This window comes from Vitis riparia, chromosome 1 (assembly GCF_004353265.1).
Source record: "Vitis riparia cultivar Riparia Gloire de Montpellier isolate 1030 chromosome 1, EGFV_Vit.rip_1.0, whole genome shotgun sequence".
Taxonomy (NCBI): Eukaryota; Viridiplantae; Streptophyta; class Magnoliopsida; order Vitales; family Vitaceae; genus Vitis; species Vitis riparia.
This window is the reverse complement of record NC_048431.1, coordinates 9,940,169-9,967,343: the sequence shown is the minus strand read 5'-3', so window position 1 is coordinate 9,967,343 and position 27,175 is coordinate 9,940,169. Positions and strand designations below refer to the sequence as shown.

Here is a 27,175-nt window from a genome sequence, read left to right as displayed (position 1 = left end):
GATTGGTCCATGAGTTGGACGGTAAGAGATCCAAACTGAAGGTGGGGCCCCACGATTGTGTCCGGATTCTAGGGTGTGGGGGCCAAGGGGTCTAGTCAATCGTCTGCCCTTTTACTTCAAAGGGCCGACAACCATGCCTCCTTAGCCAATCTCGTTTTCTTTCTTTATATTATCTTTATTTGTATGTGGACAATATCCGCAACCTCCATAAATGTTTCAAATATTTAAAAACAAATAAAATATAAGGTCGTGTTTGGCAACTTTTTTTTTATTTAAAAAAAAAAAAGGTTTTATAAAATAATTTTTAAAGATTATTTTGTATGATAAAAGTTTATTTAAAAATTTTAAAATATTTTTAACCTATTTTTTTTATATTTTTAAAAATAATTGTTGTTTATATTGTTTTATTTTTAATTATTCCTGATTTTCTATTTTTTAAAATATAAAATTATTTTCTATTTTTTGAAAATAATTACCAAATAGGGTCTAAGTAATTTTTATTCTTTATAAATATTAAATATATTTATTTTAAACATGTTTTATAATTAAATAACAATATGTAGGGAAGAAATTTTATAACTTTTCAATGAGTTTTCGTATGTTTCAATAATTTTTGGCGGGGCTATGATGACAAGATGTTAGATGAGAATTTCATATTCGAAAATTTGTTTAGAAATAATTGAGGAAAAAAAAATAATTAATTTTACTTTAAAAAATTTATGCTATTAAATGTTAGAAACAAAGAGGTTGTAAGTTTTAAAATTATTTTCAAAATTATACAAAAACTAAAATTCAAAATGCAACAAAAAATAATTATGAAAGTTTAGATCTTATAAATACCCATGTGAAATATATTTGAACACACTCATATAAAAATAATTATAAAATTCAAGCACTTATGATTAAATGTATTACTTATATTATTAAAAGATAGTACGTAAAAAAATATTACCTTTGACCAAAAAATATATAAAATAGTAATTATTTTTAAATAAATATTTGAAATTTATATTTTATAAACTTGGATTCAATTTTGTAATTATTTTCATATGAGTGTATGGAAACATATTTTTCTCAAAATATTTTTCACAATAATATTTTCTACTAAATATAAAAATATAAAATTTTAAAAATAATTTTCATTATATTTTTTAAAAAATATTTGCTAATGCCTTAGCCCTTAAGCTCTACTTGGGGCCTTTGGATATATATATATATATATTAATTTTGGTAGATTACAAAAAATTAACTTTGTTTTGTTTTACTATTTTTTATAGAATTCTTAGACATCCATATACTTAATAGTGGATTTTTGGCATTAATTATTTTCCTTTATTAAGATCCATTTAGTCGCTAAAAAGGAAAAAAAAATTATTAAGAAAAATGGTGTATTTGATTTTATTATGAAAAATATCAAATTTAGAAACTGATATAATTTTAAATTATTTTATTTTTATATAAAAATAAATAAATAAGTAAAGTGAATTTTAAATAGTATATAAAAATAATTTGTTAAAATTAAATTTATTATTTATTTTCTTTTTACTTTTTTCCTTATTTTCTTTTCCTGCCATTTTTCCTATAATTTTCCAACAACCAAGACATAGATGAAAGGTTTTGAGATTTAGGGCAAAAACTATAAGTAGCTTAGAGGACTTTGTGAATGATGCCTCGATTAGAAAATGCTTTAAGAACAACTTAAAATATATATAATGAATTTTAATTGAAAGTTGAAGTAAAAGTCACAATTTTAAAAGGTATTATTGGGATTATAAATTTTTTCTTAAACATAAAAAAACTTCTAAATAAGTTAAAATGAAGCTTCTACTAGAAGCAAAAAAATTTTGGTCTTTATTAAGTTCCTTTTTAAGATCTAAATTTTTTAACAAAATTAGTCAAATAAGCATAAAAAGCTCTTAGACTCAAAGGAGAAAATTTTGTCTCTCAAAACTCGATCCAAATATGACCTCAATGTCATAAAATTGAAATTCAATAACAAAGGTTATTTATGTCATTTTTTAAAATTCATTTTCCTTTTTTTTGAAATAAAAAATTACATATTTTTATTTTTCTCTCATTTTCTTTTAAATACAACCTATAAATTATATTATTTTATATTGTAAAAATTTTAAAATACGTATTTGTTCTGATCTCATGTTATATTAGTAGGCAAAACACATTTTACATGTAGCTTCTAATTTTATTTTTTTATGTTCAACAATAATTTTGTATTTAATATAATTAATGGCCTCAATCATAGTTTAGAACTAATGTGTTAATAAAATTGATTGTTACAATTTTAGGAAATAAAAATATTAGAAAAATATTGAGCTAAAATGTCACTCAAATAAAACATATACTATTATAGAAAATTATAACAACCAAGATAAGTTACAAAACAATTTATAAATACTTGAATGTTTTAATAAGAAAAGTCAATCAAATGCGAAGATCACGAGATTGTAATTAATATATCATTTATTTAGTTAGTGTATATTTCTTGGTAGTATATATATATATATATATATATATATATATATATATATATATAGTTAGCTTCCTTTTCTTATTTTTGGTAGTGTAATAATTTATTTTAGTGATTTATTTATTTATTTATTTATTATTTTTTTTGTAGTTTTAGTTTGACTATATATTAAGACAAGTTTATATTCAAGAGAAACTTTATCAATAAAAACTAGAGATCATTTCATAATTTCTTTTTTTTTTTTTTGTATTTGTTTTATGGTATCAGAGCATCTCTAAGCTCTCATAAGTGAAATCTCTCAAATGGTTGAAACCATACAAAATCAATTTCTCACTCCCACCTATTCAATTGCATCCCTTTGTTCTCAAGTACTTCCCTCTATTCTCAGTCCTTATGACAACCATTCACCTCTCACATTAATCAACGTGGCTACCTAAGTATCTTTCAAATTCAATTCAACAAACTACTCATTATAATGTTTTCAATTCAATGTCATCCTTATTGGTTATGATTAATGAGATTTATCGATGGAATCCACCCCTATTCTCTTCCATTTCTCAACAATTCCATGAATTGAATATTTCTTGTGGGTCAGACAAGATCAATTCATCCTTAATACAATCGTTGTCTTTCTTACTCTTACTCATTTCGTTCATTGTATTCGTAAGAACCTCTCGTGAGGTTTGGACAACTTTGGCAAACACCTATGCCAAACCATCACATGGTTGACTCACTACACTCAAAGAACAACTCCGACTCATCACCAAAGGCATTCAATCAATCATAGAATATCTATAGTTCACCATAACCATTTTTTATGAACTCACCATGTTCAATGCTCCACTAGATCATGAAGATTTTATTTTGCAATTTTTTTTGTGGTCTAGATGATGACTATAAGGATCTATGCTTTGCTTTTCATGTGCATGAAAACTCAATCATCTTTAACGAATTACATGAGAAGCTCCTCAACCATGAAGCACATCTTAAAGAGAAGAACTTTTCTAAGACACCTATTAGCTCGTACCCTACCTTCAAACCACCCCACAACCAACATCGACCACCTTCTTATTATCTTAAAAACCCGATTATCCAAAGTTGTCCATCCCTTTATCAAAACCATCACTCTGTTCTTCCTACCAACCCACCTCCCACCTACTAACCTCGTCTTTACCTTAACAAATGTCAATTGTGCAACCATCAAAGATACTTTACCAAATGTTGCCTTTCTTTCACATACATGCCTTGGACCCCCACTCACCAACCCAAATGATTTGTTCCCAATTGGTGTCTCAGCTGATTCATGTCCAGTTGGTGCTCTTTGATTGAGAGAGTAATCAACAAAATTTATAACCTATATCACCATGCATTAGGATAGCTTAGCTAATATAGCATAGTGACTCTAGGATCGTTCACTGGGAAGGGTTTTCAACTCACAACTGATACCAATTCAAAGTAAATTGGTGCTTTTTCATTTCAAGGTTAGCTTAAAAAATAAAACACAAACTTTGTTTAAATGAGGTTTTGTTTAAAGCTAACTAAAAAGAAAGTAATGGAAATTACTTATGAAGAAAAACATTCCTTGGAGGTTTAGGTTCACAGGGGAGGTTCCTTATGCAAAAACAAAGCTCCGGTCATTTGGTTCATTTCCTCGCATTAGAGAATTAACATATAGTCGATTCTCTAACCGGTGTTGTACAGATGTATCATTTAAATGGATTTCAGCTCTAATTCTCTCTCACTGATGCAACTTGCAATGGCTCGTGCCTCTCACCTAACATTTGTCATTCAAGGTGATATTTAACTTTGGACTTTCCTTCTCAAGCTCGCAAGAAATAACTAATGGATGTCTCATTGGAGTCCAAAAGCTTACCAAGTGTTGGCAATTCTAGAAAATCCTACCTCCAAATCACTTCCAAAAGCTCGCAAGAGATAAACAAGTGCATCTCCATGGACGGAAATCACGTGTCTTACCAAGTGTTGGCTCAAGTGAATTGAAGGTATTTTAAGTTAACTAAAAACATAGAAATCATCAAAGGATCACACATTCTTTTCATTAATGGTTGAAACCACAAAGCTATAAATTCTTGCACTTGGAACCTTTCCCGGCAACCTTAACTCCAAGGAACTAAAAGTCTAGCCACTCATTCTCTGAGGAAACTTCCTCAAAGCTTGTTTGGCTAGAAAGAAAACTAACGAGAAAACAAATATATGAAGGAAAAATAGAGCAAGCTCTCTAAAATATATTTTTTTCTTCCACTGATTACATAAAAAAGATATCTTTGTAAAGAAAATTACAAACTATATATATGAGGTTATTCACCCTTTTCCTTGCTTAAAGACTAAGGAATCCTATGATAGGTGGATTACAAGGAGACTTTGGGGATTTAGACAACAAATATCTAAAGCAAAATATCCCAAAATATCTCAAAATGTCGGTCGAAAATATCAGGAAGCTTCAGGAGAACACCGTGACACTGTATACTGAGAGAAAACTCTCCGGGTAAGCGCTATTAGAGGATCCGGATATGTCTGACCGGAGAAGTTGAAACGTCCTCCTCTCCCATCCGACTGTGAGATATCCGGATGTAAAATGTCGGCGCACGGAATTTCGGATATGAAATATCCGGAGAAGGTGGAAAGTCGGTCGGATAGAATCCTTCTACGGGTGGAATGAGCTATGTTGCGCAAAGGGGATCGTCTACGTGTGCAAGGTGTAGGGACTCTTCTCCCGGATGACACGGAGCGCGCAAGGCTATCCGGATAAACTCCATCCGGATTCCCCAAGAGGACATGTGGCGCGCTCTCCTATCCGGACTCCCTCAAGGAGAAGCACACGACACTCGTGAACATCACACCTGGACGATAGCATATCCTATCCGGATATACTGTCCGGATCATTGACTTCCGCCGCCATTTGATGGTGTGTCCGAATGCCCTGTCCGGACATCTTTTGCTCCTTGCCTTCCGGATTTGCTTATGACAAAGGACTTCAAAGCTTCAGTTCTACATGTTTTTGAGCTTTCCATTGCTTTGACAAGGATTCCAAAGAACTCTCCTCAATCTCTGATTGCTTTGGTGATAAAAAAGCTATCAAAACACCAAAACTTAACACAATTTGATTAGAATTGATTGCAAGGGTCCTTAATATGTTAATTGGGTTAAAAGGTGATAACTACTACTCAAAAGTGTTTAAAAGAGTTTATTACAAGCTATCAAATAGCACTTTTTGAGTAGTAATCACCAAACCTACCTCACTCAGTGTATACTTTGTCGCCCCTTTGACCACCACCCTACTTAGCTTCTAAATTTTGTCACTTCTCACCATGTCATTATTGATCTCTAAAATTTATCCACTCATGACATCCTTTCCAACAATGATGACATTTTCATTGGTGACGATATAGGTCTTCAAATCACACACACAAAATCCACAACTCTTTATTATCTCTTCTCTAAACTTTTTGTTCTTATTGATGTCTATTGTGTCCCTACCATGAAAAATAATTTAAATCTCTATGTCTAAATTTTGTCTTCATAACAATGTTTCTATTGAATTCTTACATTATTGTTTTTATGTGAAAGATGGTCACAAGAGGGCAATACTTTTTAGGGGCCAACTAAAAATGACATTTATGAGTGGCATTAATCAAGTTTGATCACACCACCACTACTTGCCTTTTCCACCATCAAAGCTCATATCTCCAAATGGCATGTTCGTCTTGGTTACCTATCCTTCCCCATTTTGAACCATTGAGTAATATTCTCATCGTCTTAATCTCTCTTCTTCTATTAAATACAAGTTTTTGTGTAATTCTTGTCATTGTAATAAAAACAAAAATTGCTTCTTCTTTTTTTCTTTTTTCTTTTTTTAATTCAACATTTACCAGTTTTGCGCCATTAAAACTAATGTTTTATGATGTTTGAAGTTTTCCAATTTACTCTCATGATGGTTTGAAGCACTATGTCATTTTTGTTGATCATTTTACTCGTTATATTTGGTTTTACCTACTAAAACGCAAGTCCAATATTTTTGACATGTTTATTCATTTCAAAGCCGTAATTGAAAACTTTTTTCAGAAACCTATTATCACCTTATATATCGACAATGGTGGTGAATACATTGATCTCAAATATTTCTTATCCACCAATGGTATCTCTTATATTACAACACCACCTCACATTCCTAAACATAATGAATTCTATTAAAGATGTCATCGCCATATTATCAAAACATCCCTCATCCTTCTCCATCACACCTCCATTCACATCACTTATTGGCCCTATGCATTTGAAACAACTGTCCACTTAATCAATTGCATGTCTAAGGTCAATCTCTCAATGTCTTCCACATTTGAAACGTTTTTTCATCACCCTCCTAATCTTTCCAAACTCTTATTATTTGGTTGTCTATGTTATCCATGACTTTGGCCTTACACTTCCTATAAGATTGAACCCAAGTTTGTATTGTGTATTTTTTTTGGGTATTATCTCTCGCAAAGTGTGAATCGCTGCAAAACAAAAAAAATCTACATTTCTTATCATGTCATATTTGTTAAAGATGTTTTTCATCATAGGTTATAAAAGTAATCTACCATTAAAAATTCAATTTGAGAAAAAGATGCAAAATCATGCCCCATAGTTGATTCCTCAAGCTTAAAGATTAATCTTATGACGTTAAAATTTCAAGATTTAGGTGTACTAAGGAATGCATGAAAATTGTTTTATAGGTTTACATTTTTAGAAATAGAAAAAAATTAATCATCTATATTTTTTTTCATCTAGAAAATTTGATAATAATATTTAAATTTTTATGTTAAAATTATTTTAATAAATTATGATAATTTTTTTAAACAAAGATATTATTTAAATCTAGATTGCATTTGGAAATAGATAAATATCAACTAAATTAATTGAATAAAATAATAATAACATGCCCATTTAAAAAAGGGGAACAAATATTTTAGTGTTTAATATATAGTATATATTTGTACGAGGTTTCATAAATTTTTTGCTTTATCAAATTATTTTTCTTGAAAATTTTAACTTGTATTTTTAATATTTTAATAAAATTTATCTACCCATGTTTTCATCCTTGAAGTGGTACCGTCCGTGTAAGTCATGTTTGACGTTTTTACCTTTTCAATACTTGATAAAATGTCACAAACATTTCCTAAAATCAAGACGCACCCACGGACCGAAAGCTTAGGTCAAGTCGGCCGGTCCATGAATTAGGCTATTGGACCATATAAACCTAATCAAACACAACCTTCTCCTCTAGGGTTTTAGAGCTTCGACAAACCCTAGAATTTTTTCTCGGTAAGCTTCACCTTCATTTCTCAATCACATGACTGATGTTTCTTCCACACCATCCATGTCGTTAATCTCTGGAGGTTTGTTTCCTTAGGTGGGAACCGGTGCCGAAAATGTCTCGAGTTTATGTTGGGAATTTGGATCCTCGTGTCTCAGAAAGGGAGCTTGAAGATGAATTTCGAGTTTACGGTGTTATTCGGAGGTTATTCCTAATTTTTTTATAAGAGAATTGCGTGGCAATTGTTCTCCATTTCGTAATTGAAGTTATTTTTATGATTTTTTTTTCTGCATTTTGGTGACCCTGGTTGTGATATCTCTTGTTTGTTGCCATTGGAAATATTTTGGAATATCGGTTGGTTTTTTTTTAAAGCCCTTTTTTATGTCTTTCGTGGTTTCCCTTTTGATGTTTCTTGTCTTTGATTTAGAACCATCTTGTGTGTAGGCAGCTGGTTTCTTCGATTTCTTGAAACTTAAATAGTATGAAAACCTATGGCAGTTTGGCAGCATATCTCCTTATGTTGCGAGCCGAGCCTTCTGTCTGTTGCAATTTTGCTTACCAGTTTGTAATATTTATTTCCTCTGAATTTTATACTTTAATTAATTGGGAATTCGCATTCAGAAAATGCACCTGTTTCTAGCACTCTCCCCTTTTGTTTCCCCACTTTTTCTTTTCTTTTTTTTTTGCTTCAAATACTTGGTTTTTTTTTTTTTTTTTTTTTTTTTTTTTCAGCGGGAAAGAAATGGGGCTCTAATATATTATATATCCATGTTCTGGAAATTGGGCCAGAATCTTCTTTTAACTGTTTGGTTCATGCTGATTTGTTTTATAGCAGAATTTTGGGTTATTCATGGATAATATTGTTTCCTTATGTTGATATGTTCCTTAAATAATTGAAAATCAAATTTGAATTTTATATGAATTGTGCAGAAATTTTCTGGATAAAAGATCTATGTCTATTCCGCTAATCAGTAGCCCTTAAAAACATTATGTAGGTGCAGCCCAAATAAAATTATGCTAACTAGTTTTTCCTAATTTTATTTGATGATCCTTTCCTTTCATAGAGTCTCTGACCGTGATTGTGGGCCATTTCCTTACCCATGTACATGATTGTGGCAATCATTACAAGAGGCATTAGCAACCTGCTAAAATTCAGGCATTATAATATAAAGCGTTTTAACATGGTCCAATATGCATGGAGCTTACAAAATTACTTTCCGTCTCCAAGTTGATGGACACTTATTTGTTCAAAGCCCTTGCCAAAATCCCAACTTCTCTGGGGTGCTCAATTTATCAGCAATTCGCACTCTTCTCCCCCCAAGGAATTATGCTCAAATCTACTCTCAAGGTCATTTGACTTGTACTTGTAGTCTTCATGACCAAACATATTGGGATATATAATTTAATTGAGAAATGTCAAGTTCTTCCTGCGGATTCATGACAGCATCAATATTCCTCAAAAGATTGAATGGATTGGGCACAAATGAGTGCAATGTGAGCATATGTGTATTGTGCCACTGAAAACAAAATTAGGTGTATACCAAATGTGTTTTATGTTGATGTATACCATATTAGATGTCAGAAAGTGTTTTTTTTTTTAAGACTATTGATTGGTTCCCAGAAAATTTGAGGGAAAATGCAAAGGAAAGAAAATAAAGAGAAAAAATAGAAAGAAAGATAAATTGTAGGAAAATAAAAAATAGACACTCCTACTTGGTTGACCTGCTGAAAGCCTGTTATTTTTCTCAATGATTGTCCTGTCCTTTCTCCATCATGGATGATTGAAATTACCCTTCTTTGGGGTCCATTCATTTTGATTTCTGACGATTGTAAACTTTCGTCAATTTGGTTCACTTTTTGATCTTTCTCCTTGAGAATAAAATGCTGCAATTTTCTATTCTGCAGATACATCTGAATCACATGTTTAAGGCTTTAGCATTCCTTGGTTGTATGTCCATTGACTCTTATCATATGTGCAATATTTGGCTAGGTCCTGCTTTGTAGGATCTCCTTCAGGCTGCACAGGCCAACAAAACTTTGGCAATTAGGATAATACCTTGAACACTTGGGCATGAGGAGTTGTTGACTTGGTAAACATATGGTCTATTTCTTTTGACTATAACCTCACCAGTTGTCCTGTTGCAGAAGTATGGTTACTCTGTCGACACTTTCTCTTCGGAATTGCTAGAATTTGCTTCCTGTTTTTTCCCCAAGTAGTAGTGGCTACCACCTTAGGTTGAGAAGATGTTAGGTCCTCTAAGCTTGCCAACTCGGTAGGCTCAAGTAAAAGCTTGCTCCATACTCTTTGCCTATTACTTATGGAGCGATTGATTTGAATCAGAATTGGTAGATAGACCTAAAGGTGGTGGTGTTGTCATAGCTTTCCACCTATACTAGGGTAACAATAAATTGCTTTATATAGTCACATACACTTTCTCCATCCATCATTTGCACATTAAATAAAGAATCCATATCCCTCCTTTGCCTAGAGGAGCACATCTACTGAGATAAATATGTTGCACGATTCTGAGAAAGATCTAGACAAATTATGGAACCAGATAAGTGTGGGCCTTGCAAGCTTGATGGAAGCGCTTTGCATAACACAACATCATTTCCCTACATAAGTGTCATAAGATGGTGGAACTCGGAAGTACATTAGATGATCCACTGGATCTCCATCCTGTCATCTATCTAGAATTTCGGAAATACAAATCCAGAAGGCACATCAGTTTTCAAAATGTTTTTAGTAAATGGGCTCCTAACTATTCTACAAACAATATAGCTCATGAAATGATGCAGGGTTTTCCCTTTCATTGAGTGAACTCAGGCCTTTAGTTCATCTATTTATTCCTATAGGTCTGCTTTTTGGCGGTATGATTGGGAAGTCCTATTCTGGACAGATTTATCATCTTATATAGTAGGAGGTTAATCTTCTTGCTACAACCTTGTTGCAAGTGGTGGTGCAGAAAGACTAACAAATGAAACTGACCTCCTACTATTCAGACAAACTCTCAACTCTTCATTATGCCTTGTTAGAGCCTCATTCAAAGAGTGGAGTCTCTGATTGAATTGAGCTTGTTGTCAGTCCAATTGGCAGCACAGCTGCTCCAAGGAATCCTCATGCTCATGGATCTCCTCTTTCTCTCTTCCGGGTGGTATTGGATCTATCATTCCCCTTTTGATTTCGTTGTTCCCACGGATGACACCAAAGTGTAGGTGCAGCCAAAATATAAGTGCATTAATGATTCTTTTTCCAATTTTATTCAATGATCCTTTCCTTTCATTATTTTTTTTTTGATAGGCAAACACAGAAATATATTAGAACTTTCCTTTCATTATTGTTCCATTTAGAGTCTTCAATCATGATCACAGCTCATTTCCTTCCCAAGCTCATGATCGTGGCAATTGTTACAAGACAGTAGTGGTTTGCTAAATTTCAGGCATTACAACAAAAAGCATTTTGACTTGTTCCAATATACATGAAGTTAACGGAACTACTTACTGTCTCTAAGTTGATGGACGCTTATTCCAAAGTCCTTACCACAATCCCTACTTCTCTAGGCTGCTCAATCTGCAAACAATACCCACACAATATTTGCTTACTGCTTTGGCAGGCATACTGACCAGTGTTATCAGAACCCAAACTGGATTATCTGGTCTGACTGTTGAATTGGACACTGGTAGTTCAACCGGTCAAGCGCTTTGTTGTTAAAAAATTAGCATGAGGCCTGGGTTTGGAGAGAATTGATATGCCAACTTTTTAGATGTTCTAAAGATGCCACAACCAATAGCCTCTTATGGACAATATGAAGTACATGTGTCTCTTGTTTCTCATCTTCAACTATTGCGTTTGCACAGGAAAATCCAATTTTGTGTTAGACTTCTAAAGGAACCACATTTCTCATAAGACAGTCATTAAAAAAAGAGGGTTGGCTTTGGGCCAAGTGATTCTCCTACCATGGTTATCTTTAACAAGCTTTGGGCTAGCATGATATAACTATAGAGTCAGGACAGGTGTGAGTTTTAACTAACTCTAAAAAAAATTTAGGACTATGTATATAGGCAAAGATAGAATATATTAAAGTGCTTTACAAAAGATGAGCAAAGGTATACACTGAGCGTACAAAGATGCCAAAATGGACAAATAATGCCAAGGGAAAACAAAAAACAACTCCCATGTCTCACTTAGAGCCTATCCAATCAATCAAGCCTAAGATAGTCAAAGAGCTATCACCTATGAACATTATAAGCCACTCCTAAAAAACATACATGAAAGCAGAGGTGGAGCTAGGAATAGGATGCAGGGGGGGCAATAGGATAGAGGTTAATTTAAGGAGGAGGGGGGGCAAATATAAGCCAAAAAGCAATGTTTGGCCCATCGGCTGGTGTATTTCTCTTAAAACTGAGGTCAAAGGTTCAATTCCTTATTATGCATGGGGCATGTGCCCCCTCTGGGCCTAGCTGAATCCACCAATGCATGAAAGTTTGCTTGATTACTTGGTCCCCTTTTTCTATATTTTCAAAAGCTATCCTATTTCTTTCTTTCCATGTTGTCCAAAATAGACAACAAGGGACAACTCTCCAAGCCTTCATCCTCTTCCTCCTGACATAAGAACCATTCCAACTTAAAAATCTGACCAGTTTTATCCCAAAAACAGCATAAATAAGATGTCAAAACATGACTGCTTTTAAATAGTGAGGGAGGATTTGATCAATTATTTTTTCATTGCCTTTGCAAAAATAGCATCAATTCTGAGTTTTTTGTCTCCTCTTTTTAAGTTGCTTCAATGTCAAAACCTATCCCAAGTAGCTTCCCATGCGAAGAAACTCATCGTCACAAAGACCCAAGGTTGCAAACCAAGTTTGTAGGGAATGCTTTTGAATTTACAAAGAATTCTGTTGAATCTCTTTATTCCTCTTTTTTAGGTCTATATTATTATAATTATTTTTTGATAAGTAAAAAGAAGAATATATTAAAAATGCTTGTAAAATGGCGCAACAGAGTACCCATAGAGTATACAAAATAGGCCAAAAGACAAGCAAAAAGAAGAAAAGGAAATGAGAGAGCAAATACCAACCACCCTAACTAACCTACCATCCCCATGAACCCCGAAGCCCCCCCTGACCTAAGCACAAACCAAAACACTTGACCAACCTCACAAAACAGGATATGAGTCCCCAGAACTCCTTCCCCTTCCCCTTTCCCTGATAGTGATCGGAGACTTGTTATAATTAACCGAACACTCTAGTTTATAGATATCCTGCTCAAAACGGGTAGTCAAGGGAATACTCCTCTTTCTGCCTGAAACCTTGACCCCACCCACGCCCTTTTTTTGACCCCAGTTTCTTCAATGGGAACTAATCTCCTTTTCAAACCCCTCCACAGGTAACCCTAAGAAGCTGCTAAAATTGACTAAATTAATGGGGAGGCTATTTGGATCCCCACCCCGGGACACAAGCAATTGCCAAGGCCTTAGGGGACTCCACCTCCTCAACCACAACCTCCTCCTCCTCCTTACCCGAAGCTTCTCAGCATTTCTGGAAAACTCCAGCAAGCTGCCATTTTCCAGCAACATGGTTATCAGTGGCTTGCCGGGTCCACAGGCCCCAAAGAAAGGAGCGGGGAAAGCCTTGGAAACCTGTTCACCTCCTCCATGAGAGCTTCGTTGGTAAACACCACTCAAGAGCTCTTTGAAACCAATGCTCGCAATGCCTCAAGCCACACATGCCCATCTTTGACACAACTGTACTGCGTCATCTCCTTGAAATCTGCAGAGAAGGCCCTCCCTTTAAGAAGTCATAGAGAGCCCTTCTCTCCCTCAGCCAAAGCCACTAAGCAACAACCCTCCTTTTTATCCTTTAAACTCACTAAACCCACCCCCACTGGCTTGGCCCACTCTTAAACCCTCCCCCACATCATTAACAGAAACTGAATGGGCCTCTGAAGTTTCCAGTCCACTAAGGCTTTGGGCATGAGGAATTGCATTGCCACTGGGACTTTGGGCTCCCTTTAACCACTTACGACCCAACCTTTGGGTCCCTAAGTCAGCCCCACTAAAGATGCCCTTGGCACAGTGCTGTTCTACCATACAGGCCCCTCCTGCTACACCTGTACACCTCACAGTTCTTCCTTGGACATCCCCCGCCTGCAGCTTCTGCAGGTCTATATTATTCCACTCCTATCCATTAGAATCATGGATTATTAGTGTCAATTCTACAACTTTTATATAAATGGAATTTATTTTAAATATTTTATATGTTATTTTATATCACTGTTTAATGTTAACTTTGCTATATTATACAATTTTATTCTTACAGGGCTGGCCTAGGTTTCGAATTTGGACTTTTAGGTCCAAGCTTGGCTGTTAAACCTTGTATTGAAGCCGTCTTTGTGGAGTAGCACAACTATTTTGTTTTTTAAAACTTGATACTATTTTCAACACATAGATTACTTTTTAGTATCCTGCATTTGAAATTTTTGTTGGTCTTAACACATGTTGCTAAAATTTATCAGTGTTTGGGTTGCTCGGAGACCACCGGGTTATGCTTTTGTTGAGTTTGCTGATCGTAGGGATGCTGTAGATGCAATTCGTGGATTGGATGGTGAGTACAAAGCATTTTCCAAATATAAATGTCAAGTTTGGTTCTTTGCATATTTTGTTGATCCTACTGTTTTTATCTTCTTTTTTTTTTCCATCCTTCCTGTTTATTTTATTTGAATTGTTTTCTTTCTCATGTATTCCAGCCACCTTTTGTACGATAATATTAATTTCTGAGGGGTAGTGTCACCATTAACATGAGACAGATTTGATACTTGCCAGAGGAGCTCAGATTTATGGCACTTGCATCGGCCAAGAAAAGGTCATCCCTGTGACCATCCTTATGGATGCTCTTTGGGAAGACTTTATTTTGAAGTTTGCGATTATAGTGTAACTTTGTCTGTTTGAAAAGTTATTAATGCTTTTCTGTGTTAACTGTCAACATAGTTGTTGTAAATGACCAGTTTTCTCCTGTTTGTGTTGGTTCTGTACACGATGTTCAGGTTGCATTTTGGATCCTGCTGGACAGCAATCCCTTTTGGTCAATTGACTCTGAAGGGTGAAGCTTGCTTTTATTTGCTTTATAAACTTTGGAACTTTTATGCGAACTCAACTTTGGGTTAACAGGAAAGAGTGGGTGGCGTGTGGAGCTCTCTCATAATTCTAAGGGTGGTGGTGGTGGTGGTGGTGGTGGAGGCCGTGATCGTGGACGTGGTGGAGGTGAGGACTTGAAGTGCTATGAATGTGGTGAACCTGGTCATTTTGCTCGAGAATGTCGCTTGCGGATTGGTTCACGAGGCATGGGAAGTGGACGGCGTCGAAGCATTAGCCCTCGTCCTCGTAGGAGTCCAAGTTATGGGCGCAGGTATATCCTGGCTATACTTTGTTTTTTTCTTTTTTGTCATAAAGTGCACATGCTATAGAGTTTTGCATTATCAGGTTATTGAAATGCCTTGAAGCCTTTTCTGTTTTCCTCTTTATGTGAAATTATATAGGATTAAATTTTTTGGAATCTGGAGCATAACTGTCTGAAATACCTTTTTTATGGTTTTACTTGAGAAAAGTTGACTTTCTGAAACCCCAATGCTAAATCCTTTGCATGTTCTCTGCAACTGAAAGTTTTTTAGGAGCTCAGAACCATGCTACTTAACAGTTGGTATCATATGATTATCCTCATGTGTTTGGCTGTCAGCCGCTTCTATTGGTGGCTCACAGCTGAACCCCATTAACGGCAAACTCACTTGAGGCAGGGATATCCTGTATCAGTGATATATTATATTACATATCTTACTCTCATATGTAATATTTAACAGGGATAAAAGCTGTTACAGGATATCCTACTTTCATATAAGGGTAACAGGGTATTTAACAGTGATAAAAGCTGTTTCTCAGATGAAAATGTCATGAAGTATCACTTGACATGGGTGCAATTTTGTAACAAATAATCTGTAATAGTGTGTGCTTACTGGCCATTTTTCCTCTCTCTTTCTCTCTTTCACCTCATGTGATTGCTTCTATCTTGAATTGCTATTATATGATTTTTTTGGCAGATCTTTCCTCCAAAATATCTTTCTTCCAGATCATATCAGATATCAGAACTTTCTGTTTGTACTTCTATGTTTAGTTGATTAGATGAGTCGCTCATATATTTTCTAATTTGACTGGGGGGAGGGGATGAGGAATGCATAGTAGCATATTGGTGTGACACCTTTCTGGAATGTGGATATTAACCTTTTGCTAGCCTCTATGAACTATGAACTATGACATTCCTCTAAATGTTGCTGATTATGAGTAGAATTGTAGATATTTGTCAATGACGTGCTTCTCAACAATTTTGGACTTTGAATTGAGTGATATTATTAAAATTGCATCTTATGCTAGGAGCTATAGCCCGCATGCGAGAAAATCTCCACGACGTAGAAGCGTATCGCCTCGTCGAGGTCGCAGCTACAGCAGGTCACCTCCATATCGCCGTGCTCGCAATGATTCACCTTTTGCTAATGGGTATGTCATGGGTCCATGCACAGAATTTCTTGCACATGTCGCTATAGTCATATATCCTCTCATTACTTAGCTGGCAACCTAGGCCTTACTGAGATATGGTGCCACGTGTAGTTGGTGCCATTGAGAAACTACCACTTGAATGGACAACTGCCTAAAATGACTGTTTGAACAATGATAAATTTATAAACATTTGTTCACTTGCTTGATTACAGGCCCGTCTCCCAGGCTTTGGAATGTGTCTACACTAATAATTGGATAAATAAATAAATAACACATTATATGGATGGTGAGGATTAATGAAGTTGGTGCCTTGGGCCTAATCTGTCAAATTGGTTAAAGAAACAGTTTATTTCATGTTCTAAATTATGCAGGTTTTTTTTAATCTTTTAATTATTGCTAAATGTTATTAAATTTTTATTTTTTATCTTTAGAATCCAAGCTGATATGGTTAGTTGCATTGGCAGAGACTGATGTTGGAGTAGCTGAATCAAACGCTGGATGGCATTAAAGAGTGGCTTCTCTGCCATAGTGTAGCACTAATAGGATTTGTTGAACAACCAAGAACCATGTTAGTTATGTTCATGTCATGAGAATGGGTTATGTTGGAAAATGGCTTCTACAGTGTTATAGCCGCCAATAGAGATGATTTGGACTGTTTTACGTCGGCTTGCTCTCTTCAGCTTTACTGAAATTTGGAGGTTCCGCCCCTACTTTGAATTGTCATCTTATTGCTGTTTGTGTTTGTGTTTGTGTTTGTGTTTGTGTTATTATCTGTAAGCCCTCTATTTAAAATATAGGTTTCTAAAAGGTTTTACATTTTCTTTTTCTTGTTTTGAGGTGTGATTTTAGGCTAAAACGACATGGTTACTGCTCACATGGTTTATCCCCCCCACCTCTGATTCTGCAACAGATGGACCTCCTACTCGTTGCTTCTTATGCTTCTTAGTCTGCTTGAGTCACATATTGTCACCGCAAATGTTGAGAAACTTGTTGCGTTTGAAACTTTATAATGCGGCAACAAGGCTTCTGACATTTATAGTTATGACCACCTACTTTTTCTGCTATCTGGGTCATGGGTGGACAAGATGAAGCCATTTATTGATCTCCGTCTCAGTTTTGAGTTGGATAGTGACTTTCAATCTGAAGCTGCGTGTTCAGGGTAATTTTGCTTAAGGGAAATTCCATCCGTAGTAGCTTAAACTCGAAGGCACGTGGCACTATGGCTGCATCAACTCAAACCGCAAACGAGTCTTTTTCAACCCAGTAATTGTAAAACTGTTGGGCCAGTGTGATTTTCGATGTTGTGGGACTCAATTGCTTGTGTAGTAGTATGTTATCCATGCAGGATTACTAATTCACCATTTTATCATGATTTACGCTGTTGCAGTCCGCACTGGGTGAAGAAAATTAATTAGTTTTTTTTTTCCTATTTTCAATAATTAAATAGTTTTTATTTTTGTATTTTTAAAATATGATTAGATGGTAAGTATGAATTAGATTAAACATTAGATGCCGTTGGGGAGCAAGTTACATTTTAATGACACAAGGCCCTGAACCTCCGCGTAGACTCTTAATATTTTATTCATATTTTTTGTTTATTTGTTTAGTTTTTTAATGGAGGTTGACGTAAGCTACTCACTCTATTTATGGATCAAATGGAGTGGAGTTTGGAGATGAATCCAATCCAAGTGATACCATGGAAAGGATGCGTTTCCTTGGCACCTTTGGAATCATCAGAGAAGCCGTGAGAATTGGAATCAGAAACCCCAGCTTCATTCCCCTGGCAACAATCGTCTCACTTCCTTTATTTTGCATCACGCTACTTCATGAATTGCTTCTCCAGCATTTCCTCATGGAAGCTTCTCTCTCTCCTCAGCTCAGAAAGCTTCCTCCCAACTCCAACTCTCTTGCTGTAACCAGATCGACTCACATGATGTCTGGCAGGGTTCTCCTACTGGCTCTTCTTTACTTGATCCCCATTCAATTATTGAACCTCCTCACTGCAGTCACTACCGTTTATTCAGCTTCTGTGATTCATGCCGGAGCCAGACCGCTAGGTTTACAAGATATGCTCCGTAATTCCGTCGCCAAAACCAGGTGGAAAGGCCCTCTTGTTACCTACATTTATACCTTCCTCTTGTCCAATTTGTCGTTGATGGTGATAGTGTTTTTCATCCTATTGGGCCCCTTACTGGTGTCAGGGAATGTGCTCTTGCTTCTTGTTTCTATGATGGGTGTGATTATAGCCCTTGGAATTTGGTTGGTGTTGAGTGTCTGGTGGAATATGGGTGTTGTTATTTCAATTTTAGAGGACAAGGGCGGTCTTGAAGCCTTGTCAACCTCACAATACTTGAGCAAAGGCAATAGGTTGCGTGGATTTGCGTTGATGCTCCTCAATTTTATTTGGTTATATGGCCTATCCTGGTCAACCCTCCATGTAAGAGGAAGTTTTTCCGGTAGGATTGTACTTGCTTTTGTTAATACAGGCTTGGTGTGTGTGGGAAAGGTCATTAAATGGGTAGTCTTCATGGTTTATTACCATGATTGCAAGAGGCGCTGCACGGAGAAGGTTGACATGGAAGAAGGTAGAGAAGATGAAATCCTTTGCAAAAATTTTTCATGAGTGTAATCTTATGTATTATTTTGTACTCAATTCCACAAGCCCCAAGATGGGTTTTTAGATGTTATTTACTATGAATAACTCATGGAATCTTCTTCCATGGTTTTAACTGATCTTTGTCGTCTCTCTTTCTGAAATCTGAATTGACATTAAGGGAAGGGAAGGCTTTTGAAATGCTGAACAGCCATCCATCCCACCATTTCAAGGCTCTGCGGATCATAAAAGTTGCAGTGTGCCTCAGGATAGTCCCTTTAAACTGGATTGTTGAGAAACATTAGGCACCATTGCTATGAGTGAGAATTATTTTGTCTGTTTTCCTTCCCACTATGGGCATTGCCACTGGTATCGTTGGCCTCGGAATATAACGTGAATTCCAATCCTATTCTTCAAACTCGAGCCCATGATCATGTGAATGTGATAAGTACCAGATATTCAAAGGTCAACTTGGATTGATATGGTTGGTGACAAGCTTACCAACCTGCTACATTTGACTGAGCTTCTGATAAAAATGGAAGTGGGTAGTTGCTCTCTACTTTACCCTTATATTCTACAAATAGTTTATTTCGATTTATTCTTTGTCAGATCTTGATTGTTGATGTAGTTCAAGGGATATACACTGAGGACATGCCTGTGGCTCTTAGGTAGCTGATTGATAATTATCCAGAGGCTATGATTGTTCAACAACAACAAAATCAGTTGTTGGGGCCTTTTCCTCCCTCGTTCCTCAAAATAAAAAAGGCTATGGAGATGAGTGATAATTATCCAAGGTTTCATCTATAGTGCAATCCAAGTGGTGGAACACCAAGTCAAATCTTCCCCTTCATTAGATGAAAGACTGCAGCCACAGAGAGAAGACTTTTGTATGTTTCAAGATCCACAGAGCACAGAAGTGAAAGGCTTGGAGATGAGCTACACCATATTGTGCATGATCAGGAGACGGACTTCTTGGATGCACTCAAAGGAGCTCTAATGGTCCCTTACAAAAACATCAACATCATCATCTTCTGTTTGTTTTTTTTCACTTCCCTTACTCTGTTTTGTTTCTTGAGTTGAGATATGAATAGATGGTAAGTATGAATTAGATTAAACATTGGATGCCCTTGGGGAAGAAGTTAGAGTTGACATAAGGCCCTTATGCTTCCAACCTCCGCGTTGACTTTTAATTTTTTATTCTAGTTTTTTGTTTAATTATTTAGTTTTTTAATTGTTAATGGAGGTTGACTGTTGACATAAGCTATTCACTCTATCTACGGATCAAATGGAGTGACGTTTGAAGGAGCAAGGGATTAATCCAGTGATTCCAATCCAAGTACCACCATGGAAAGGATGCGTTTCCTTGGCACCTTTGGGATCATCAGAGAAGCAGTGCGAGTTGGAATCAGAAACCCCAGCTTCATTCCCCTGGCAACAATCGTCTCGCTTCCTTTATTTTGCATCACGCTACTGCATGAATGGCTTCTCCAGCATATCCTGATGGAAGCTTCTTTCTCTCCTCAGGTCAGCGAGCTTCCTCCCAACTCCAACGCTGTAACTAGATTGACTCACATGATGTCTGGCACTGGCAGGGTTCTCCTACTGGCTCTCCTTTACATGATCCCCATTCAATTCTTGAACCTCCTCACTGCAGTCGCTACCGTTTATTCAGCTTCTGCGATTCATGCCGGAGCCAGACCATTAGGTTTACAAGATATGCTCCGTAATTCCGTCGCCAAAACCAGGTGGAAAGGCCCTCTTGTTACCTACATTTGTACCTTCCTCTTGTCCAATTTGTCCTTGATGGTGATAGTGTTTTTCATCCTATTGGGCCCCTTACTGGTGTCAGGGAATGTGCTCTTGCTTCTTGTTTCTATGATGGGTGTGATTATAGCCTTTGGAATTTGGTTGGTGTTGAGCGCCTGGTGGAATATGGGTGTCGTTATTTCAATTTTAGAGGACAAGGGTTGTCTTCAAGCCTTGTCAACCTCACAATACTTGAGCAAAGGCAATAGAGTGCGTGGATTTGTGTTGATGCTCTTCAATTTTATTTGGTTATATGGCCTATCCTTGTCAACCCTTCTTGTAAGAGGGAGTTTTTCCGGTAGGATTGTACTTGCTTTTGTTCGTATAGGCTTGGGGTGTGTGAGAAAGGTCATGAAATGGGTAGTCTGCATGGTTTACTACCATGATTGCAAGAGGCGCTGCAGGGAGAAGGTTGACATGGAAGAAGGTAGAGAAGATGATCTCCTTTGCAAAGATTTTTCTAAAAGATAATCATATGTATTTTTCTTCAAGATGTTACCTACAATGAATAACTTACAATCTCTTATTCCACAGTTCTAAGTGATCTTCTTTATCTCTCTCAAATCAAATCCGAATTGACAATAGGGAAGGCTTTTGAAATTCTGAACAGCCATCCATGATCCATCCCACCAATTCAAATCACTGGCGGATCATAAAAGTTGCAGCGTGCCGCAGGATAGTCCCTTGAAACTGGATTTTTGAGAAACATTAGGCACCATGGGTATGGGTGAAAATTATTTTTTGTCTGTGTTCCTACCCAGTATGGGCATCGTTGGCCTCGGAATATGAATTGAATTCCAAGTCTATTCTTGGATCTCGAACCCATGATCATGTGAATGTGATAAGTAACAGGTATTCAAAGGTCAACTTGGATTATTATGGTGGTGACAAACTTTCCCACCTGCAATATTTAACCAAGCTTTTCATAAAATGGAAGTATACCCAAATAGTTTATTTTTCATATATTATGATTGTGTGGAAAGTAAGACTTAAGGGTATTCAGTATCAGATCTTGATTGTTGATGAAGACTGAAGTTCAAAGGATATATACACTGAGGACATGTCTGTTGCTCATAGGGAGATGATTGATAATTATCCAAATTAAAGGCTATGATTGTTCAACAACAACAAAGTCAGTTAGTTTTCCATGAGATTATCCTCCAAAGCACACTTCCTGAAGCCTCAGAAATTCTAACAAAAGCTCCTAGTGACATAAGCTGGTATTGGCCATAGAAGAACGACTAGGGACTTTTTTTTCATAAATTGATTCAACCGGGTGTCCTAGATCTGGTGACCCTTCATCTCCTAGAGCTCACTCGTGTTTGTGGTCTAGGTTTGGCATCAAGGCTATATGTGTTCATACAATGTCCCTTTTATCATATCAGAATGTGCTCTCCTCTTCTCAAATTGTGCTTTACTTGGATTTGCATGGTTGGTAACAAACTACTATGTTATTTCAAGGAGGCTTCTGCATGATGAGCTTAGAAACTACTTGGATTGGAGTCTTGTGTGGGGCAGAACCGCCTGCATTATCTTCATATTTTAGCAGAGGTAGAAAGCAATGTGGGCATTGCATCTAGCTTAAATTTCCAGCCCTTTCCCTGCCCCGGACTAATGCATAGTACTTGGCATCAACGATGAAAAAAATTGGCTTCTTTCTGGAAATTCCCACTAAAGGAAATACTCTGCAAGCACTCTTATTTGCATCAGTGGGATTGACAGGATGCTTGAAATCAACAGCAGGTCCCTCAAAAGATCACAGCATGAATCCAATCACCCCGATGAAACAAGATTGACAAGCAACATACACAAATCGCAATCAAATTTCTGTTATCAATAAAAGCAACTGACAACAACGAATACCCCTGTTATGATCCAGGGGACAACCTTTTCCTTTGATATGCCAACATTATGAGGCAAAAAACAAGCCCTTCATTGGTTAGAAGACACTGAAATGTGAAAATCACCCTTTTTAATTAAAAAAACAAACAATTTATTTATTTTTGTAGTCTAAGCTGACTGGGAACTCAAGGTGAAAGGATGGGGGGAAGCATGGTTTTGAAATTCAGGGACCAGCTTCGGTTAAATTCATTTGGGTTATTCTCTCAATTACAATAAAATGCAACTGGATCTAGTATGAGTTGGCGACCTGGTGATGACTGAAGCCTATCAAAATCAAGGTCAACCAGATTAAAGCTATATGCTTTTGGATGCACATATCCACATCACATGGTGGGGTATACAGCATTAATCTCATCTGTAATGCAGTCCAAGGGGGGAAGAAGACTGCAACCACCAAGAGAAGACTTCATCTGCTTCAATCCTCTCCATCTATGTTAGGAAACTTGTAATTGATCACAGAGGTGAAAGGCTTGGAGCTAAGCAACATCAGTCTTATGATGAAGCAGGTGCAGGAGTTCTTTCAAGTTGTCACAGGAGCTCTAATGATCCCTTACAAAAGCATCAACTTCGTAATCTCCAGTCTTGTCACTTCTCTCCCTCTGTTTTTCTTCTTGATTTTCTATGAAATGATCTTCCAGAGAACACTTGTTGAAGCCTTTGAAATTCTAAATCCTCCTCCTGGTCACTCTAACCGGTGGGATTGGCTTGACCCAGCAATGAGAATGACTTGGGATTTTTTTCTTAAATTGGTTCTGTTGGGTCTCCTCTATTTGGTGCCCCTCCATCTCCTCGAGTTCTTTAACATGATTGTGACTGTCAGCTTAGCATCAAAGCTACATGAAGGAGAGAAGCCAATGGCTCTGAAAGAGGAAGCATATGAAATTTTCCATAAGGCAAGACTGAAGGACCCTTTTATCACATATGTTTATGTTCTCCTCCTCTCAATCTGTGGTTTACTTGGATTACTGTGGTTGGTAATTAACTACTATATCATTTCAGTGCGGTTTTGGTATGAGGATTTACTTGAAAAAGAAGGATTCTTGTATCATGTGTTCTTTAGTGTATTTTTTGGGGCAGCTTTTATAGCAGTGTTAATAAAGTACTTGGATTGGAGTGTTGTATGGAATACGAGTATAGTGTTTTCAATTTTGGAGAAGAGTTATGGGGCTGAAGCATTGATGATATCTTCATACTTTAGTAGAGGTAGCAAGGAGTCTGGACGGCTGTTGATGCTTGTTTTCTTCGTATGGGGGGTCAGTCTAAGGCTGACATGCCTCTATGCTGGATGCAGTGAAAGGGGGAGTGGAATCATAGCCCAAGTTCTGTTGTTTTGTATTGGGAATGTGTTGAAATGGGTGGTCTGTACGGTTTATTTCCAGAATTGCAAGAAAAGGACTTTAGAGAAGATTGATGGGGAAGTGGGACTGGAAGATAAAAATGTGAATGAATAAGAATTGTTCACGAGAACCAGAACTTCAGAAGAGTACATGGGAAAGTATGCTGGATTTTACCTGAGAAGCACAAGTTAGAAGTAAGGTCAATAAGGAAGCAAGTTGAGATGCAAAAGTTCTCTATGTTGTTTTCACTTGGAACTTTGAAGCATAATTGGACTCTCCAACGAGTTAATAGGCTCATCCAGCCCTCTTCCTCTTCCACATAGACTTTTCCAGAATTCAGCTTCATGTAAGCTTTCTTATATCCGTGAACTCTCTTCCAATTCCATGTAATATCTCCTTGAACTTGAACTCTATACAAGCTTTTATTGATGTTTCTTTTTTTTCCTTTTTCTCTTTCTAATTATTTGTCGATACATTACTAATCTTTTTAGCAAAGTTTAATGCCAATTGATGTGAAGTAAGATACAAACACACACACATACATATATATATACATGTACACAAGTGATGCCTAAGCACCAAATCCATCAGCAATGACATCACAAACAGGAGGGTGTGATGAGAGCATTAATGGTGGTGATTGGTTCACTCTTTCACTACTGCTTTTGCATGGTTTGAAGGCTCTTCACAATTTTCAGTATCCCTATAGATGAGCCCTAATTCATCAACTCAGAACCTCAAATATACAAGAGAATTGCAAAGATAATATAAGAAACATGGAGATAACACATATTTTATGTGTCACACCTCTTGAGTTGGAGACTTTCAGGGGCCTGCTTGACATGCAATTGCAATTGCATTTGCATCTATAAGATTAACTCGATGCTTGAAACCAACTGCAGGTCCCTTAGTAGAGCACAGCATGAATCCAATCACCCAAATGAGACAAGATTGACATACAATCAATAAAAGCAACCGACCAAAACAAATACATTGCATGCATACTTATCCAGAGCAAAGGTGGTGAAGATCTTACTCTCCCTCATTTTTTTGCAGGAGATGACCCTATATTGTGATAGGCAAAAGGTAAAATCAAATAGAAGGAAGCAGCCTTTCATTAGTTACAAGACACTGAAAATGAAAATAACCATTTACTCCACCATTTGATGACCTAAAGATAAAACGGATTATTAATGGCACTCTCAACAAACAGCCATAAATCATTGATTAGACTTGAATTTCCTGCCTCCATAGACTTGACACAGAGTTATAAATTCATAGAACAACTGCTGTTCCATTAAGATCAGCATGAAGATTACCCCTAATAGCAAAGGAATAGCAGGGTTTGATGTGATGAACATGGAGAATAACTACAATAAGCAGAAGCAGAAGCTGGAGGTCTTTGACAGAGTCAAAAGAGGCTCGTGTCCCTTCCAAGCTCATTAACTTCACCTCCTTTCCTTTGTTATGCTTCATGGTACTTTATGAAATAGTCCTCTCAACAGTACTGGTTGAAGCCTCACAAGTTTTAGCTAAAGCTATAGGTTATTCATACAATACTGAATGGTTGAAGCTCATTCTCTACCTCCAGAAGATTAATTTTCTTTCTGTTATCTGGATGTCCTGTGTCTACTTCCTTATCTTCTTCCAGAGTGATTCAATGTGATTTTGATCGTTGATTTAGGCTCTAGGATATAACAGTGGGGACAATCCAAAAACTCAAAGAAAGCTGATATGTCAGGCCGTCCACAAAACAAGGTTGAAGAGTCCCTTCATCACATCTCTCATTGTTCTCACTTCTCATGTCAACTTCTATGCTACTTGGATTGATAGGATGGCAATAAACTGCTATACATAGCCTGCTGGTTGTAGAATTTCATGAATGGCTTTCACAGTACTGCTAGATAAGTACATAAATTAAAGTGCTGGAACATGTCTATCACGGTCTTGATTTGAAGGAGACACATAGGAGGGAAGCATTAAAGCTCTTGGTTAACATTAACAGGGGTAATGAACAGCATGGAACTCTTCTGGTGCTTGTTCTTGAGGTTGTCTTGCCTACAAGCTGAATGTAGTGCTGGAGGAAGCAGTCCTATACCTGCTACTTTGGTTTGGTCAATCCTTAATTTTCACACCAGTGGTCCTGAAAGCAATCTAGACAGCTAAAAAGGGAGTCCCTTACTCCAACAACATACTAGAAGTAATAATTAACCAGGTAAGAGGAACAAGAAACTTGTTTAATTCCTAAAGGCACTAAGAAAGTCCATCTGGAAAGGCCAGTAAAAGCCGAATGCCTACACAGTAGGAATGAAAGATAACACATTTTTGAGAGGCATTAGAGAATGATGTGGCCATTGGAATTGTGTCCCAACATGTGAACCCTAAGCTATTGGCTTCAGAGTAAGAAATCAAGAGGAGGTCAGAAGCATGGTCAATTCGAATGGGAACCCAACTGTAAATTGAGGTAGAGTTCACAAGACAATTTGAGCCCTAAAAAATATCTCATCCAGCAATTGTGAGACTAGAAAAGCCATGAGCCTGGGTCAGGACTACATAAAATTAAAGTCAACCAAATGAATTCTACCATTTGGATATAAACACATATTATATTAACAAGCACCCATGAATGACATCTACAGCATTGTGTTCATCTAAAATATCACCCAAGAGGGTAGAACACCAAGTCCATCCCTGAATTGGTAGACGGACGAGGAAACCACAGAGAGAAGACTTCATATATGTTCCAAGACTCTCAGGATAGAGCACAGAAGTGAAAGGCTTGGAGATGACTCGCACCAATATTATGTGGAAGGAGCTATGCTTCTTAGATCTAATCAAAGAAGCTCTCATGATCCCATACAAAAACACCAACTTCATCATCTTCAGCCTTTTCTCTTCCCTTCCTCTGTTTTCCTTCTTGGTTTTCTATGAAATAGTCCTCCAAAGGACACTTGCTGAAACCATTGAAATTCTAACACTGCCTCCTGGTTACTCTTACCGGTGGAATTGGCCTGTCCCAACCCATACAGCAAGAAGACTGACTGGGGTTTTTTTCCTTAATTCGTTCAGCTGGGTCTCCTTTATTTGCTGCCCCTTCATCTCCTAGAGTTCTTTAACTCGGTTGTGACTGTCAATTTGGCATCAAAGCTACAACCAGGAGAGAAGCCAATGGCTCTGAGAGAGATGGTATGTGAACTC

At 36.7% G+C, this 27,175-nt stretch overlaps 4 protein-coding genes across 6 annotated transcripts; all 4 read left to right on the top strand.

Annotated features, from left to right (window-relative positions):
• Window positions 1-7,690: 7,690 nt before the first annotated feature.
• On the top strand, window positions 7,691-17,155 carry LOC117913171 (serine/arginine-rich splicing factor RSZ21A). Of its 2 annotated transcripts, none has more exons than XM_034828132.1 (6): window positions 7,691-7,804; window positions 7,893-8,000; window positions 14,311-14,399; window positions 14,963-15,200; window positions 16,226-16,339; window positions 16,804-17,155. In XM_034828132.1, exons 2-6 carry the CDS (start codon window positions 7,912-7,914, stop codon window positions 16,808-16,810), a joined length of 537 nt encoding a protein of 178 aa, XP_034684023.1. In that variant the 5' UTR covers window positions 7,691-7,804; window positions 7,893-7,911; the 3' UTR covers window positions 16,811-17,155. The 2 variants fall into 2 exon arrangements, with proteins under 2 accessions (XP_034684023.1, XP_034684014.1); XM_034828123.1 differs by having other exon boundaries at window positions 7,694-7,804; window positions 16,217-16,339.
• LOC117913157 lies at window positions 16,949-19,072 on the top strand. 2 transcript variants are annotated; one of them, XM_034828103.1, is made up of 2 exons: window positions 16,949-17,037; window positions 17,189-19,072. In XM_034828103.1, the coding sequence occupies exon 2, from the start codon at window positions 18,036-18,038 to the stop codon at window positions 18,960-18,962; it is 927 nt and encodes a 308-aa protein (XP_034683994.1). In that variant the 5' UTR covers window positions 16,949-17,037; window positions 17,189-18,035; the 3' UTR covers window positions 18,963-19,072. The 2 variants fall into 2 exon arrangements, with proteins under 2 accessions (XP_034683994.1, XP_034684001.1); XM_034828110.1 differs by having other exon boundaries at window positions 16,950-17,037; window positions 17,177-19,072.
• Window positions 19,073-20,276: 1,204 nt separating this feature from the next.
• On the top strand, window positions 20,277-21,209 carry LOC117920070. The gene has a single exon (XM_034837425.1). The coding sequence runs from the start codon at window positions 20,277-20,279 to the stop codon at window positions 21,207-21,209; it is 933 nt and encodes a 310-aa protein (XP_034693316.1).
• Window positions 21,210-21,356: 147 nt separating this feature from the next.
• On the top strand, window positions 21,357-24,419 carry LOC117913148. Its single transcript, XM_034828091.1, has one exon. It carries the CDS (start codon window positions 23,135-23,137, stop codon window positions 24,089-24,091), a length of 957 nt encoding a protein of 318 aa, XP_034683982.1. The 5' UTR covers window positions 21,357-23,134; the 3' UTR covers window positions 24,092-24,419.
• Window positions 24,420-27,175: the final 2,756 nt, after the last annotated feature.